Source organism: Rhodamnia argentea, chromosome 6 (assembly GCF_020921035.1).
Source record: "Rhodamnia argentea isolate NSW1041297 chromosome 6, ASM2092103v1, whole genome shotgun sequence".
NCBI lineage: Eukaryota > Viridiplantae > Streptophyta > Magnoliopsida > Myrtales > Myrtaceae > Rhodamnia > Rhodamnia argentea.
The window spans coordinates 15,932,640-15,946,342 of record NC_063155.1 but is presented as its reverse complement, the minus strand read 5'-3'; the positions used below and the strand labels follow the sequence as shown (position 1 = coordinate 15,946,342).

The 13,703-nt window shown below is 43.1% G+C and overlaps 2 protein-coding genes and 1 pseudogene across 2 annotated transcripts; 1 reads left to right on the top strand and 2 right to left on the bottom strand.

Moving 5' to 3' along the window:
- Positions 1 to 3,570, bottom strand: part of LOC115733367 — a 52,096-nt pseudogene extending 48,526 nt beyond the window's left edge.
- Positions 3,571 to 5,680: 2,110 nt separating this feature from the next.
- LOC125315500 lies at positions 5,681 to 6,409 on the top strand. Its single transcript, XM_048280662.1, has one exon. It carries the CDS (start codon positions 5,681 to 5,683, stop codon positions 6,407 to 6,409), a length of 729 nt encoding a protein of 242 aa, XP_048136619.1.
- Positions 6,410 to 12,590: 6,181 nt separating this feature from the next.
- On the bottom strand, positions 12,591 to 13,226 carry LOC125315499. The gene has a single exon (XM_048280661.1). The coding sequence runs from the start codon at positions 13,224 to 13,226 to the stop codon at positions 12,591 to 12,593; it is 636 nt and encodes a 211-aa protein (XP_048136618.1).
- Between the last annotated feature and the right edge of the window lie 477 nt (positions 13,227 to 13,703).

Below are 13,703 nucleotides of genomic sequence, written 5' to 3'. Positions count from 1 at the left end.
AGAATGACATCATATCCTATTGGAGTTTTTTTTTTTTTGGGTAATGAACGACACTATTTTTAACATTTTCTGGCAACCACGTCGGCTCCGATCGATCGTCGTCCCTGACTAGATATCTCATGTCAGACTTTTCCAATCAATAGGATTGAATTGGATAACATGTAAAAGGTTTATGATTGAATTATCACAATTGAAATATTTAAGATGTGCTAATTCAATAGATCTATGATTATTTTGATAATTTTCTCGTGAACGTTGAACTATCATCTAGATAATTCTATTTTCGATTTGATTTTAAAAACCGATTTTGGGATGATGTGACAGCCCATAAAATGATATGAATGCGTGAATCATATATACAGAACATGAATAAATAATACGTGTTACTTAATAAACATAATTTACAAAAGAGTCATCCAAATTTCAAGTATTTCCAAATTACATAAGAAAACAGAGGATAAAAGATCTATAAACGTAGATCTCCATTATTTTAATAGAATGGTCCCTATCGATAATTTACTTTTACTTAAAGAGAAATTCCACTACCACGTAGACAATACAAGTATAATATACATGTTAATTTGAAATTCCGTTTAACTTAACGAAAAGAGGAACCAATTCCAATCGTGTTTGTCTCTATAATTGCTCTACACACTTAAAACCACAACCCTAATTCTAAATAGCTAGGCTGCGGACAGGGCGGTTATGAAGCGGAAAGCTCCGGCCTCCGCCAACGCCGCAAGGAACCGATCCCATTTTGTTTGCTTCGCGGCTTCATCTCTGGCCACGATATTCTTATAGTCCAAAGACTCGTCATCATAGATATCCCACCACTTCTTCACTAGCATCTTGATATCTTCCCTTTCCATGTTCTCCTCCTTGCTCGTGTACCGCCACGGCTTCGACCCCGCGGCACAATAGTGAACGACCTTCACCTTGTCCAGCTCGATATTCTCGGGGTGACGCCACAACCACGCGAGCACGAGGTTGTAGACATTAGGAATCGGTTTGTAGATGTCCTTGAAGTACATGTTCAAGGAGTCTTGTTCAGCAAATGGAGTCGGAAGTGTGATCTTGAGGGTTTCCAGCAAGTCATGGTAAGTGTCGAGGTACGGCTACTACACAAACATGCCCGCATTGAAGTAGAGAGACGGCTGCGGACCAACATGGTCGAGCCATTGGACCTCGTCGGGGCACTGTTGGCAATACCCAATTTTGTACCGAGGGGCGTGGCTCCATGTCTTCTCACAGAAGCAGCCCAGGACGGCGTAGAATAAACCGTTCGGGAGATCGAAGAGGCGGTCAATGTTGTCCGAATGGAAGCTATTACCTTCACCGAATACTGTTGTTCAATGTGTTTGAGATCCAGAAACCCGGAAGAGAATGGATAATGAGGCAGGCTCACGGATACAGAGCCTAGCTTCAGTTTGTTATTCACCTAAATTGTTATGTGGAGCTATAAATGACAGGGCCAAATAGGAGCAAGTTATCTTTTATTGCAATCTCGAATTTGATCTTTATAAATCAAATTCAGTTTGACATTATGAGCAAATAGAAGCATGCAACTCTGATGCCCGAACACTAGTTCGAAAAAAAAATCATCCCTTCAACTGGGGTCCAATAGGCATGCGAATACAGTTCCTCGGTATTGCTTGTTTTCTGAAATCATCTAATTAAATGGTTAATATAATCAATCTTTCACGAGCGCATCTTGTGGAAAATGAATACGTTTCCATATCTTTTAGCGAATGGTAAGTAAGATACATAATGACCCCGAGGAGAACATCAATAATTGCAGGTCCGTCTTACCATGCTGCGATAAAAATGCGATAACTAAAGGAGTCACGAATTCGATAGAACCGACACAAGTGGTATCTACCTTATTTGCACTGACATACCACAAATGAAGACATTTCTTAAAAAATAAAATAAAAAATAGAGTGCACATATAATTCAAAATTCAATTGATTCTAAATAGGAATCGGCTCCTGCATTTCCCTTCTATCGTATAAATTCAACGTTAAAAACGTGTTAAATATAGTATTTGTGAATCTTACGTTAGCCACTAAGTTAGCGTCTTCTTTAGAAGAAGCAGATCAAAGGGATGCTAATAAGCCAGAAAACAGAGATTTCTCATTGCTGTTTTCTTCAGGCGAGGGAACTGCGAGGAGGAGGGAGGAGAGAGAAACCATGAGAGAGATGATGGGAGAAGACTCGGAAGATTTATTTATTTATTTATTTGGTCTTGTGTTTCTATGATGGTTTGACTGGCCATCAATGGAGATCAATATTTTCTTTTAGTTTGTTGACTTTTTGTCAAAGATTTAGCTCCCATTTCCGTAGTTCTTAACTTCAGTAGGAAAATTGAATAAACCTGAACAATTGCTTACTTCAGTTTAAGCAAGTTGTCCTTTGGAAATTTAAAAATATCAATTGAATATCTGTCGTGCGCACATGCTCGCTCAATTTCATGTGTAGATATACGAATGAATATTTCAAATGCCTCGATTTTTAAGGTCAAAATACATGGGCGACAACATTTTAATTAGGTAAAAGGTCAGAAAAAATCGATCCAAATCAATGGTGGACGATTATACATGAACAAATTGATTGTGTTTGGCATAATGGAATGAAATTCATATAAATGTTTGAAACACGAAATTTTTCGCACTTAATGATATGAAAGATCATATCAAAACTGGCTATGGTGAGGTCGGCTATGCCGAGCGGTGAGATGTCGATGCCGACCTCGTCGGCCCTTGCCTCTGGTCGGTTGCCAATCCGAGGGAGAGCGAAGCAAGAAGGAAGCAAAAGAGGTAGAACACTTTAGGAGAAGTGTAAGGTTTTATTTTTCCAATTGCCGCAAAATTGGGCTTACGAACGCGGTAAACTGCTGTTGAAACTATTAATGAAGGTGTATTTAGAGATGATTGCGGAGCACGCTAATTTGGCATACTCAATGGCCACTGTATCTTGATTTATTTATTGTGAAAAAGTGTAATCGGATGATTCTTATTAAACTTCAGAATGGGTATATATATACAAAAGTTATAGAGATTTTCTCCTAATTGATGGAGAGATTTTCTCCACTAATTGATCTATTCCTATAATAAAAAATATACAAAGATGTGATACAATCAATACTCCTAATTGATGGAGAGATTTTCTCCACTAATTGATCTATTCCTATAATAAAAGATATACAAAGATGTGATACAATCAATATTTATTTTTTTGTTAATTGCACTATGGTCCAAAGAATGAATGTGGGTACCCCCCACATGACCAAGCTGAATTGTGGGAATTAATGGGGGACGGTATTTCCATGAAATTTCTCGTTCTCTGCCTTACACACACAAACACGCGCACACACGTATCCGTACCCGTACCCGTACCGGCCATCAACGCCCCGCCCTCGGACAGCATATCAGCACAACGCAGCGCCCAATTATCTGGGGGTGTACCCGTACCCGTACCCGTGCCGGCCATCAACACCCCACCCTCGGATTGCATATCACCACAACGCAGCACCCAATTATCCAGCGGCGTACCCGTGCCCGTATCGGCCATCAGCTCCCCGTCCTCGGACAACATATCACCACAACGCAGCGCCTAATTATCCGGCAGCGTACCCGTACCCACCACGCATACCCGCACCGCACCATCGGACGGCACATGTGCCGAACGCCACTCCCACCTATTTTTATGGGCCACCGCCACGGCACCCAATCTGGAACTTCCCGAAGGGGGTGGCGAGGGAGGTCCTCGTGAACTGGATGACGAGTGTGCTCAATAACCTCAGATCCGATGAAGGGGATGGTACGGATGTAGATCTAATATGTGAACGAGTATTCTCGTTCATTTACATATGTATTTGTTTTGTCTTAGGTATGTTAAGTCGGTTTGAGTTCGGTGTCGACTTGTTAAATTTCATCTGTTTGAAGAGATTTTGTCAGATGATGAGATTGATGTTGTCTTGCTACTTCTCGATTCACGAAGTTATTTGAAACACTTGGATTTTCCAATGTTGGTTTTCACTTGGGATTTGTTCAAGAGGGCGGGATCAAACCTTGGTCGTCTATATTTTCTGTCAACCCAAACTTTTGTTGTGGTGGGGCAGTTGAATATTCTTCCTAACATATTAACATGCGTTTAACATGGCACCCGCGAGACGTTCGAATTGTACATAATACAAATATGGACATGCATATCATAAAAGGTTTCATTTTTTTTTTTTCCTGTTTGGGCATTTAAAATTAACTACAGAGAATTATTTTAGTGAGTTCGAGCAGTTTGATTTTTGGTCGATTTTAAGCGTTTAAAAAGGAGTAAAATGATATATTTTAGAAAATACATGTACCGCGATGATTAACGTGAATCTCGAAAAATAAAAGCCCTTTCTCGATATAAACGATTATCGTTAGAATGTTCTCATCACGTGATGAAAAAAATCAAATTCGAGGACAGCCTTCCAACCAACAAAAGAATCTCGAACTAGATCACAAATGTCCAAGAATCTTCCATCGAAACAAAAGGAATAAAAGCAGGTCGGTTCAACTTCGGCAGTTGGACTTCTCGGAAGCTTTTTCATTGGCTCGGCAAGCCAGAGACGTGCGCTTCGAAATATTCACACATCTTTGGGGATCGGCACGCAGAAATGATTCGTCAACCCCCACCCCCTTCCTTTGCAGGTTGTTGTTATAGTTCCCAACGAAGGGTCCGCAACAAAGTCGCGGGTCAAATCCTGAGAGCACGGGGCTAGGTTTTGTTCCAGGCAACGACCGAACACTAAGTTCGATCGAATCGTGTGGTTCTAACTTTCTTAGCACTTTCGAGAAGTTGATGAAGGCAAAGTCAATACTCGATAAAACCGCATTTCATGATATTTCAATCTTACCACCATCTTCTCTCCATTGCTTTCGATAACTAGACCGCTTTTTCCATCCTCTTCATGCTTTTTTGTTTGGTGGCTCGACATGAATGCCTATTCGGCTCACACGTGCGAATAGAATTTCGTGAAATTGAGCTGGATCGAAACTAGTGGAGGAGACCCATGATTTGTCCGGCAGAATGCGAGCGTCATTCTTCTTCGTACGTGATCCAGGCAAGTAATTATTTATTTTTATCACTAGGTTGTTCATTTGTCATTGGTTTTAGCACGAATCATCGATGTTTATATGGGCGGTTCGATTGAGAGTTCGACTTGCATGGAGGGGCGGATGGTGAAGAATTTTCGATCCGTTGCTTGCGTAGATATCTGAGTGTCATGAATAAGTGAAATTTATGAATGGTTCGTCATGATTATTATTCGTTTGAGAAATGAGGCGTGAGCTCGTCGGCTCCAAGTAAGCAGTTGCAGAGAGCGAGAAATGAGGCCGTTGTAGCGGATCACAGCACCCCCCAAAAGTCTATGCATTGCGAGGCGTGAGCTCGTCGGCTCCAAGTAAGCAGTTGCAGAGAGCGAGAAATGAGGCCGGTTGTAGCGGATCACAGCACCCCCCAAAAGAGAATCTGACGTAAAAAAAAAAATATCGGGACCATTCCCCAAACATTCTCGTCAGTATAAATACCGACAATCAGCAATCAGACTCCATCGCAAACATCTCTCTCCCTCTCTCTCTCAGACATTTCTCCTTCATACGCACACTCTCTCTCAAAACCATCCTGACGAGCAGAGATCATGGCGTCCAACCTTCTGGTGATAACCATTTTGTCGGTCGAGAACCTCGGGGCCCACGATGTCCGCCTCGTCGTCTCTCTCTCCGGCGACGAGAAGCAGTGCACCCCCGTCCACAAGAAACGCAGCACCACCAACCCCTGGTGGGGCCACAGCTTCGAATTCACCGGGGAAAAGGCCGCGCTTCACGACACCCGCCTCGAGTTCAAGATCGAGAAGGAGGAGCCCTTCTTGAAGCACACCTTCTTCTGCTGCATGAAGGGGCCCTTCTTTGGCCGCAAGACTACTTACGTGGTCGGCGAGGTGGATGTGCTTCTGGATGGCTGTGCCGGCGACATGAATCCCAAGGTGCGGAGCTGCGACGTGTGGTCCTCCTCCCTCAAGATCGTGGCCGTTCTCAAATTTTCCTACAAGTTCAGTGAGCCGACAGTCACGGCTACTCAAGCTGCAGCGACGCCGTCTGAACCATACGTGCCGCCCATGCACCCCCCTCTGGTTCCATATCTGCAGAACGCCGCGCCCAATTTTCCAGCGGCGGACCCGTACCCACCACCCATACCCGCACTGCACCATCAGATGGCATATGTGCCTGCAGGCCCGCCGCCGCCACTGCAGCACCCCGGCTGGAACTTGCTGGGGAGGGTGGGGATCGCGGCTGCCGTGAACGCGATAACAAGTTTGTTCGATAACCTCGGATTCGATGGCGGGGATTTCACCAATGCCTGGTTTTGATATGTGAACGAGTGTTCTTATTCCCTCAGAAATGAGTTCATTTGCATACACATATTTGTTTTGTCTTGTCTTAAGGTATGTTAAGTTGGTTTGAGTTGCGGGTCGATTTGTTAGATTTGGATTGTTTGAAGAGATTTTGTCAGATCTTTTATTGTGCTTAAATTATGATGAGTTTGATGCTGTCTTGCTACTTCTCGATTCACAAAGTTACCTATAACTTGGATTTTCTAATGTTGGTTTGCACTTGGGATTGTTCCGAGAGCGGGATTAAACCTTGGTCGTCTACAGTGGTTTCCTATTCTGAATTCACGACAAACTCCGAGCTCTCTCATGGACTCTATTTATCCTCGTGGTGAAATTGTTCCGACATGTTTTGCGCAAATTAAGGCAACATAAGTTCACTGCACCGAAAAACAGAAAAGATGGGGGTTGGTTTATGGTGAGCCCAGCCATAGATGAATTTTCCATTTCTAACTTTGACATGGGCACTTAGCTTTCACTACGATGGCCGTGCCCCGATTAAGACTAGGTGCGAAAACAGTTTGGAAGAATCACTAGAGTTCCTGTCTTCTCTCTACCAACGAATCGAGATGCCAGAAAATTCAGGTTTTACTTTTTCCGGAACAAAAGGCAGATCTATATTTGCTTGGGCATGAACGAAATGGAATCCTCGGTACTCACGCCGATATGGGTTTAAGCACTCCAATCCTGTCCCCGATCAAAAATCCCCCGCATTCGGATTGAAAAGAAGCTTGAGACATAATGAAATGGTTGCAATTTGTATAAATACACGGGTGGAGCACCAACCATGGTTAACTAACCAACCAACGCTGGTTTAATTATTTTCTCTTATTAGGAAACAAAACACACGCGTTACCAAAATAATAAAAAATAAAGCATACTCCCAGTGCACGTGGAAATTCGGAAACCGAAAAAAAAAATGAAAAATAATGCACTCGGAAGAAATTCTTTTGACGGGTAGATCGACACGAACGGGCCTAAACAATACAACGGGATTGGAATATGGTGATGACTCAAGACGGTGCCCTTGAGAGGTACATCGACACGAATCAATGCTTTCTGATATTAAGAGGATTTAGCTGCTAAAGATATCTATCCAGCGGTGGAACCTTTAGATTCAACGTCAACTATGCTCAAATCTCGAATAATTAGTGAGGAATATTATGAAATTGTGCAAAAAGTTAAGCAAACTTTACAACGACGTTGTAAAGAACTTCAAGGCATTATAGCTATCCTTGAATTGAACGAATTATCCGAAAAAGATTGCGATGGAGATTGAACTCTTGGCCGGAGTGTATTTATAGTGAATGAACGCACTCGGTATGCCCCCTACGACCCGGGCATTAATTACTTTTTTCAGAGACAACCGCATTCTCCAAAACAAGAAGAATGCATTAAAAAATAAAAGAAAATCCAAAATGGCAGAATGGAAAAAAGCTTCAGGCATAATGAAATAGTTGCAATGACGCTAATTCTCATTAAAGATATTGCATGTGGTTGACCGAAAGAGCGACATCTTTTATCAAACAACATCCCCTACAAATTAATCCAATGAATGGCTTGAAGTCGCTTCACCTTTTCTAGGATCGGTCGCTAACCGTGAATTTTGAACACCATGGAAAATGGTTGAACGAGCCGATAGAGCCCGAGAAATCATGCCCTTTTATGGCCTAAGTAGACACACAAGCAACTGCAGCCTTGCAGAAGTTCATCCTCGATGCCCGGCGTGTGCGTGGGCTTTGGCAGGCGTGAACCTATTGCAAAACAACATCGAAAGATACACAATCGAAGCACAAATAGCCAACCGGATATCATTTGCTCGGGAGTGTCGCATTGAAGAAAAATGATCATTTAAATGTGATTGACATTGACAATCCTAAAAAAGAAGAAAGTCGCGGTAGAATATATTCTCCAGCTTTAAAAGATCGCGCGATGGACACATTCCGAGGAAAAATGACATCATAAGTGCTGTAACTTTTATACGGCGCTCACTTTTTTCTCAACCACTTTAGTATCATAACTTATGTCCAATGCTCACTTGAGTGCAAGTAACCTTTTTTTCCTAATCACTTAAGTGCTACATAACTTCTCAATCGATCGCTTGAGCGCCATGCCATAACATTTAAAAAACATTTACCACAAGTGCTATATTACATAAGATTCCCAACACTTAAGTTTACGTTTTTAAAATAATTTAACACTTAAATGATCGATTGAAAGATATAGTGTTCGAGTGATTTTTTTTTTTTTTATAGAATTTATGGCACTTCAATGGTCGAAAAAAAATATGACACTTAATTGAGCGCCGTACTAAAATTATGATACTTATAGTATCCTTATCCCTACCTTCATAACTTCTGTAAATTCGATTCCTTACACGGGGTTTTCTTTTTCCTTCTTTTTTAAAGTCTTCTCCATATACAAAGGCTAGTTGAATTCTCGGGATTGGATTAAACAAAACATTGATCTTTAAGTGATCTCGGGGCATCGCATGGCCATCTATCCAGTTAGTAAACCTCGCGGTGAATCCGACCAAAAAAAAAGAAAAGGAAAAACCTCGCGGCAAAGTTTCTCTCTTATAAAAAAAAAAAAAAAAAAAGGAAAGATGCGATTCACTGAACCGGATTGATCGGGTGGACGGGCGCGATGCTTCCGCTGCACTTGGATATTTCGCCGAGGCAATTGGAGAGGAACCTAACCATTCCTGACTCGCAATTTGTCCGCCTCAAAATACATGCGAGACCGACGAATCCTACTGCAATCGTCGACCTTGACCTGGGATTATTCCCAAGTCAATGCATAGTGGCACTCTCTTCGATTGTTGATTGTGACCCCACAAAAGCAATCGTCAGCGGCAATCGCAGCGACATTCGCCCTCTTCTTACAAAGCCACAACCTGGAGCTGCAGCTCATCACATCAGCCACCAACGGACGGTAACCACGTATATCTCTCAGCTGAGCTGATATTCTCTTTGGATCAAGAATCGCAGGCGTACATTTTTCTTAAAATAATAAAATAATAATAATTTCATTAATTTTAAATAATTTATATTTAAATATTTTCGTGAATATTTATGTTACGGATTTGTTTGAATTGGAAAGCAATTACAAGAGTCACGGTATGAATCATTCTGTCCGTCTCATAGAGGAGTTCTTCGAGCCATTGGATCTATCTATGTCATGTGTCATTTTGACTTGTGGAGTGAAAGGAAGTTGTCACTTTAAAAGATTTGGGATCAGAACTAATCCGTCCTGTTTATGTTAGTAAAGTAGAAGAAGACCATGCTTGGGCTGCTCAATTAACAAAACCAATGACACTAAAGATTTGAGATCATTTATTCCTCACTAATTATTCGAGATTTGAGCCCACTACGACCATGAATCACTCTGCATATCCAGTCCACTCATGCATTGCTCTAACCCCTTCTTCTTCTTAGCCAAGACTTTGCTCCGGAGTGTCGCATTGAAGAAAAATGATCATTTAAGTGCAATATCAAGCAAAAATGAGAGAAGAATGATCAACACAGAAGCTAGCATAAATAGCCAATTCCCGCAGGAATAGTTGCACATCCATCTCGTGATTAACAAAGGCTTAATAACTGTTTACAGAGCTGAAATCTGAGATAAGAGCGATCAGCGCAGAAGATGAGTGAAGAGCAGTTTTCGCATATTCTAGCACTTGAACTGATGCTAGACAAAGCTGGAATCGGCGATGCAGAAACAATGAGCCGATTCCACATGATCCAACTTTTGAACTATTCAAAATCCTTCTCGCGATGACTAAACTGGAGCTGAAATCCAACAGAAGAGGGAGATCAATGCAAAAGACGAGCCAATTCCACGCATAGCCAACTTGAAGTCCAAAGATGGGGAGAGGGGAGGTTTTCTTCAGCCATACACTATTCGAAGTCAAAAGAAGGGGGGAGGGGGGTTTATTCAACCCAATCATAACTTTAGTGCGTAAGGCATTCACTTAAAGAAGAAAACAAAAGATTAGTATCACTTCTGCAAGCACCTATTCTTGAAGCCAGCGGAAAGTATTCTATCGAGAGTATGGCCAACGAGGACCAGCAGCAAAACCAAAAGCATCGCCTCGATATCCAGATTGCAGTCCCCTGTTAGGATCAAGGTACTCGTTTCTATGAATCAGGGGTGCCTCGGGCCTCACATTGTTCATTCTCATTGGATTCAGTTCATCCAAACGGGGAGCATATCGTTGCATCGCAGACACATCTCCTCGCTGGGACGATACAGACATGGAACCCATGAGTCCAAAGCCATACCCGGGATCATGGCCCGCCACGTAATTTCTTGTAGACACATTTGGATCTTGCTGACCATAAAGACGGACCTGCGAACACATCTCCAGGTCCCTCCAATATCTCTCTTCAGGTTCAGAGACATTAGGTCTGTAGTTAGCAGTGTACCTCATATGAGCCGCCGGTCCCTCCAGCGACGAAAGCAACAACAAGCAGCGCACCCCGTCCACAAGAAAGGCAGCACCGCTAACACCTGGGAGGGCCACACCTCATAGGATGCTCTTCACAATCACAATCACATTTCTAAACCAGTGCCATGCCCCCTTCCCAGTCACATCGGATCCCTTCAAACTGAGGGATAACCCAGCATCATAGACTATCCTTGGAGGAAACACATCCAACATAAGTCTCCATAGGAAGCCAAGGATCCAGCCATAAGCAATTGTGTTACCACCAACGACAACATACTTAATCAAGGGCTTAAATTCAGTTCTCAGCTTAAGGAGCTTCCTCCATCCAGAGGAAGAGGTAGCAATTAACTTCTACTCTGAAAGATTATAAAATTCAGGTGAAATCTTCCCCATTTCCTTGTCTCCTTCTTACTTTTAATTCCAGATCCAACGAATGCACCCTGTGCCTACATCTGAACGATATAACGCAAATTCAAATCGAACTCAATTGAAGGAGCAACTCAACGACCTGGCTCTAACTCCGCGACACAGGCAGATCTCGCTGTCATGCAAAACCGAGCCAACCGATAACATCCAAAGCACGAACGACGCCCTACGGAAACGCTCGAGAACCGAACTTGGGCAAAAGCACAGAAAATCGACCAAATCGACCCCGGAGATGTCGACAGAAATCAAACTCAGAGACGAACAAGAACAAGAGACGACTCGACTCACCTGGCTGGGATCCATGGCGAACGATGAGAGGGTGAAAGAGAAGGATCAGCGGCTGATTTCTCCGGTCAAACGGCAATCTTCATGAACAAATCTGACGCTCCTGAAGGAGAGAGAGAATTGATTTTGAGGGTGAAATGTTAAAGAGGTTTTCACGAGGTCTTTCTGTTGCTCGTATCTTAGCTCTAAACGATTAAATCTCACAAACAATAATTCTTCACTTTCGCGATTGTACCCCCAATCTTTTGTCAAATTCCGTTCAAGTCCCAAATTCATCTTTTTTTGGTCTTTTCTATCCCTTCTTCCTCTCGGAAATTCATTGGGTCTTTACGCTTACGTCCTCCACAGCCACATTCACGACATATACATAGGTTTTACCCCCGGGTTCTTGCCACGGTGAATTTTCTTCGCAATAAACTCCATACCTCAAATCAAATGCATTTTTAATCTAAAGATATTAATTTGTACTGAACTTTTACCATCGAAAGCATCATCACACCTTCGATTCTATATAGTTGTGAAATAACGATAACTCTCGATCGTCAACCACAAATTCATAAGATATCTATATACCCATTTATTCAAGATATTATGCCAATATGTATTTTGCGTAGATTATTTCTTATATTAACAATAAGGAAAATTCCATTTTACTCCTAAAGAGCTCCTTGGTTCGTCAACCAAAAAAAAAAATCTAAAGCAGAATAATTATACTTACGATAATACCACCTTGGTTTTTTTTTTTTTTTTTCAGAATAAAAAACACAGATTTTGTAGGACTTAAAGATTTTGTGAATAGGTTCCTCGGGACTCAAGCCACTGCCTGATCGGGCGACATGTGTCGGATCGGTAAAATCCAAGTTTTCCGTATCACTTTCGGAATCGAGAAATAGCAAGACAAACATCGGTCTCATCATCCGATGAGATCTCTTCCAAACAAACCAACCAGCTTAATGTATCTTAAGACGAAACAAACACGCATGCAAATGAACGAGAATACTACTCGCCGCCGAATACGAGGTTACTGAACACACTTGCTATCGCCGCGATCCCCACCCTTTCCAGGAAGTTTCGACCGGGGTGATGCTGGGGCGGCGGCGGAGTGGCGTTCCCCGTCTGATGGCGCTCTGCAGCTTCAGTAGTCGTGACTGTCACCTCCTCCAGGTCCGGGGGCGCCTCGACGAGGAACTGCTCGCCGAACTCGTAGGAAAATTCGAGAACGGCCATGGTCTTCCCCTTGGTCTTCTTCGGGGAGGACGACCTCACTTCACAGCTCAGCACCTTGGGATTCATGTCGCTGGCGGAGCCATCCGGACGCAGATCCTCGACGGGCACATCCACCTTGCCGACCACGTAAGTAGTCTTGCGGCCAAAGAAGCAGCCCTTCTTGAAGCAGAAGAAGGTGTTCTTCTTCTCGATCTTGAACTCAAGGCGGGTGTCGAGAAGCGCGGCCTCTTCCACCGTGAATTCGAAGGTGTGGCCGAACCAGGGGTTGGGGGTGCTGCCTTTCTTGTGGACGGGGGTGCACTGCTTCTTGTAACTCTCGTCGCCGGAGAGGGAGACGACTAGGTAGACACCGTGGGCCTTGAGGCACTCGACCGACTTAATGGTTATCACCAGAAGCCTGGAAGCCATGATCTCTGCGCTTCAGGATGGCTTTGAGAGAGAGAGAGAGAGAGAGGGCGTTTGTAAAGGAGAAACGAGAAATTTGGTCTCTGCGGGAGTGAGTGGGGGTTGTCTCTATATATAGAGAGAGGGAGCGAGCGAGCCACATCATCCCCCGCTGAACTCTCAGACTATGACTCTGAAGTTCTTTTCCCCACCGAAGATACGAGTAGCCACATCATCCCCCGCTGAACTCTCAGATTATGACTCTGAAGTCGGAAGTTCTTTTCTCCAGTAGGAATCCCGTTGAACTCTAAGATTATGACTGTGAAGTCGGAAGTTCTTTTCCTCAGTGGGAATCCCAATTTGGGAATCCATACCTTCCTTAGGAGCAGCCATTTCCTTCTTATACGAGAGCCCGCCCCATGGAGGATAGGATGAAAGTAGTCCATTTCATTTCCCTTCTTTCCACTTTAGAACTAGCTCAATCTGAACCCTTAAGTAAGC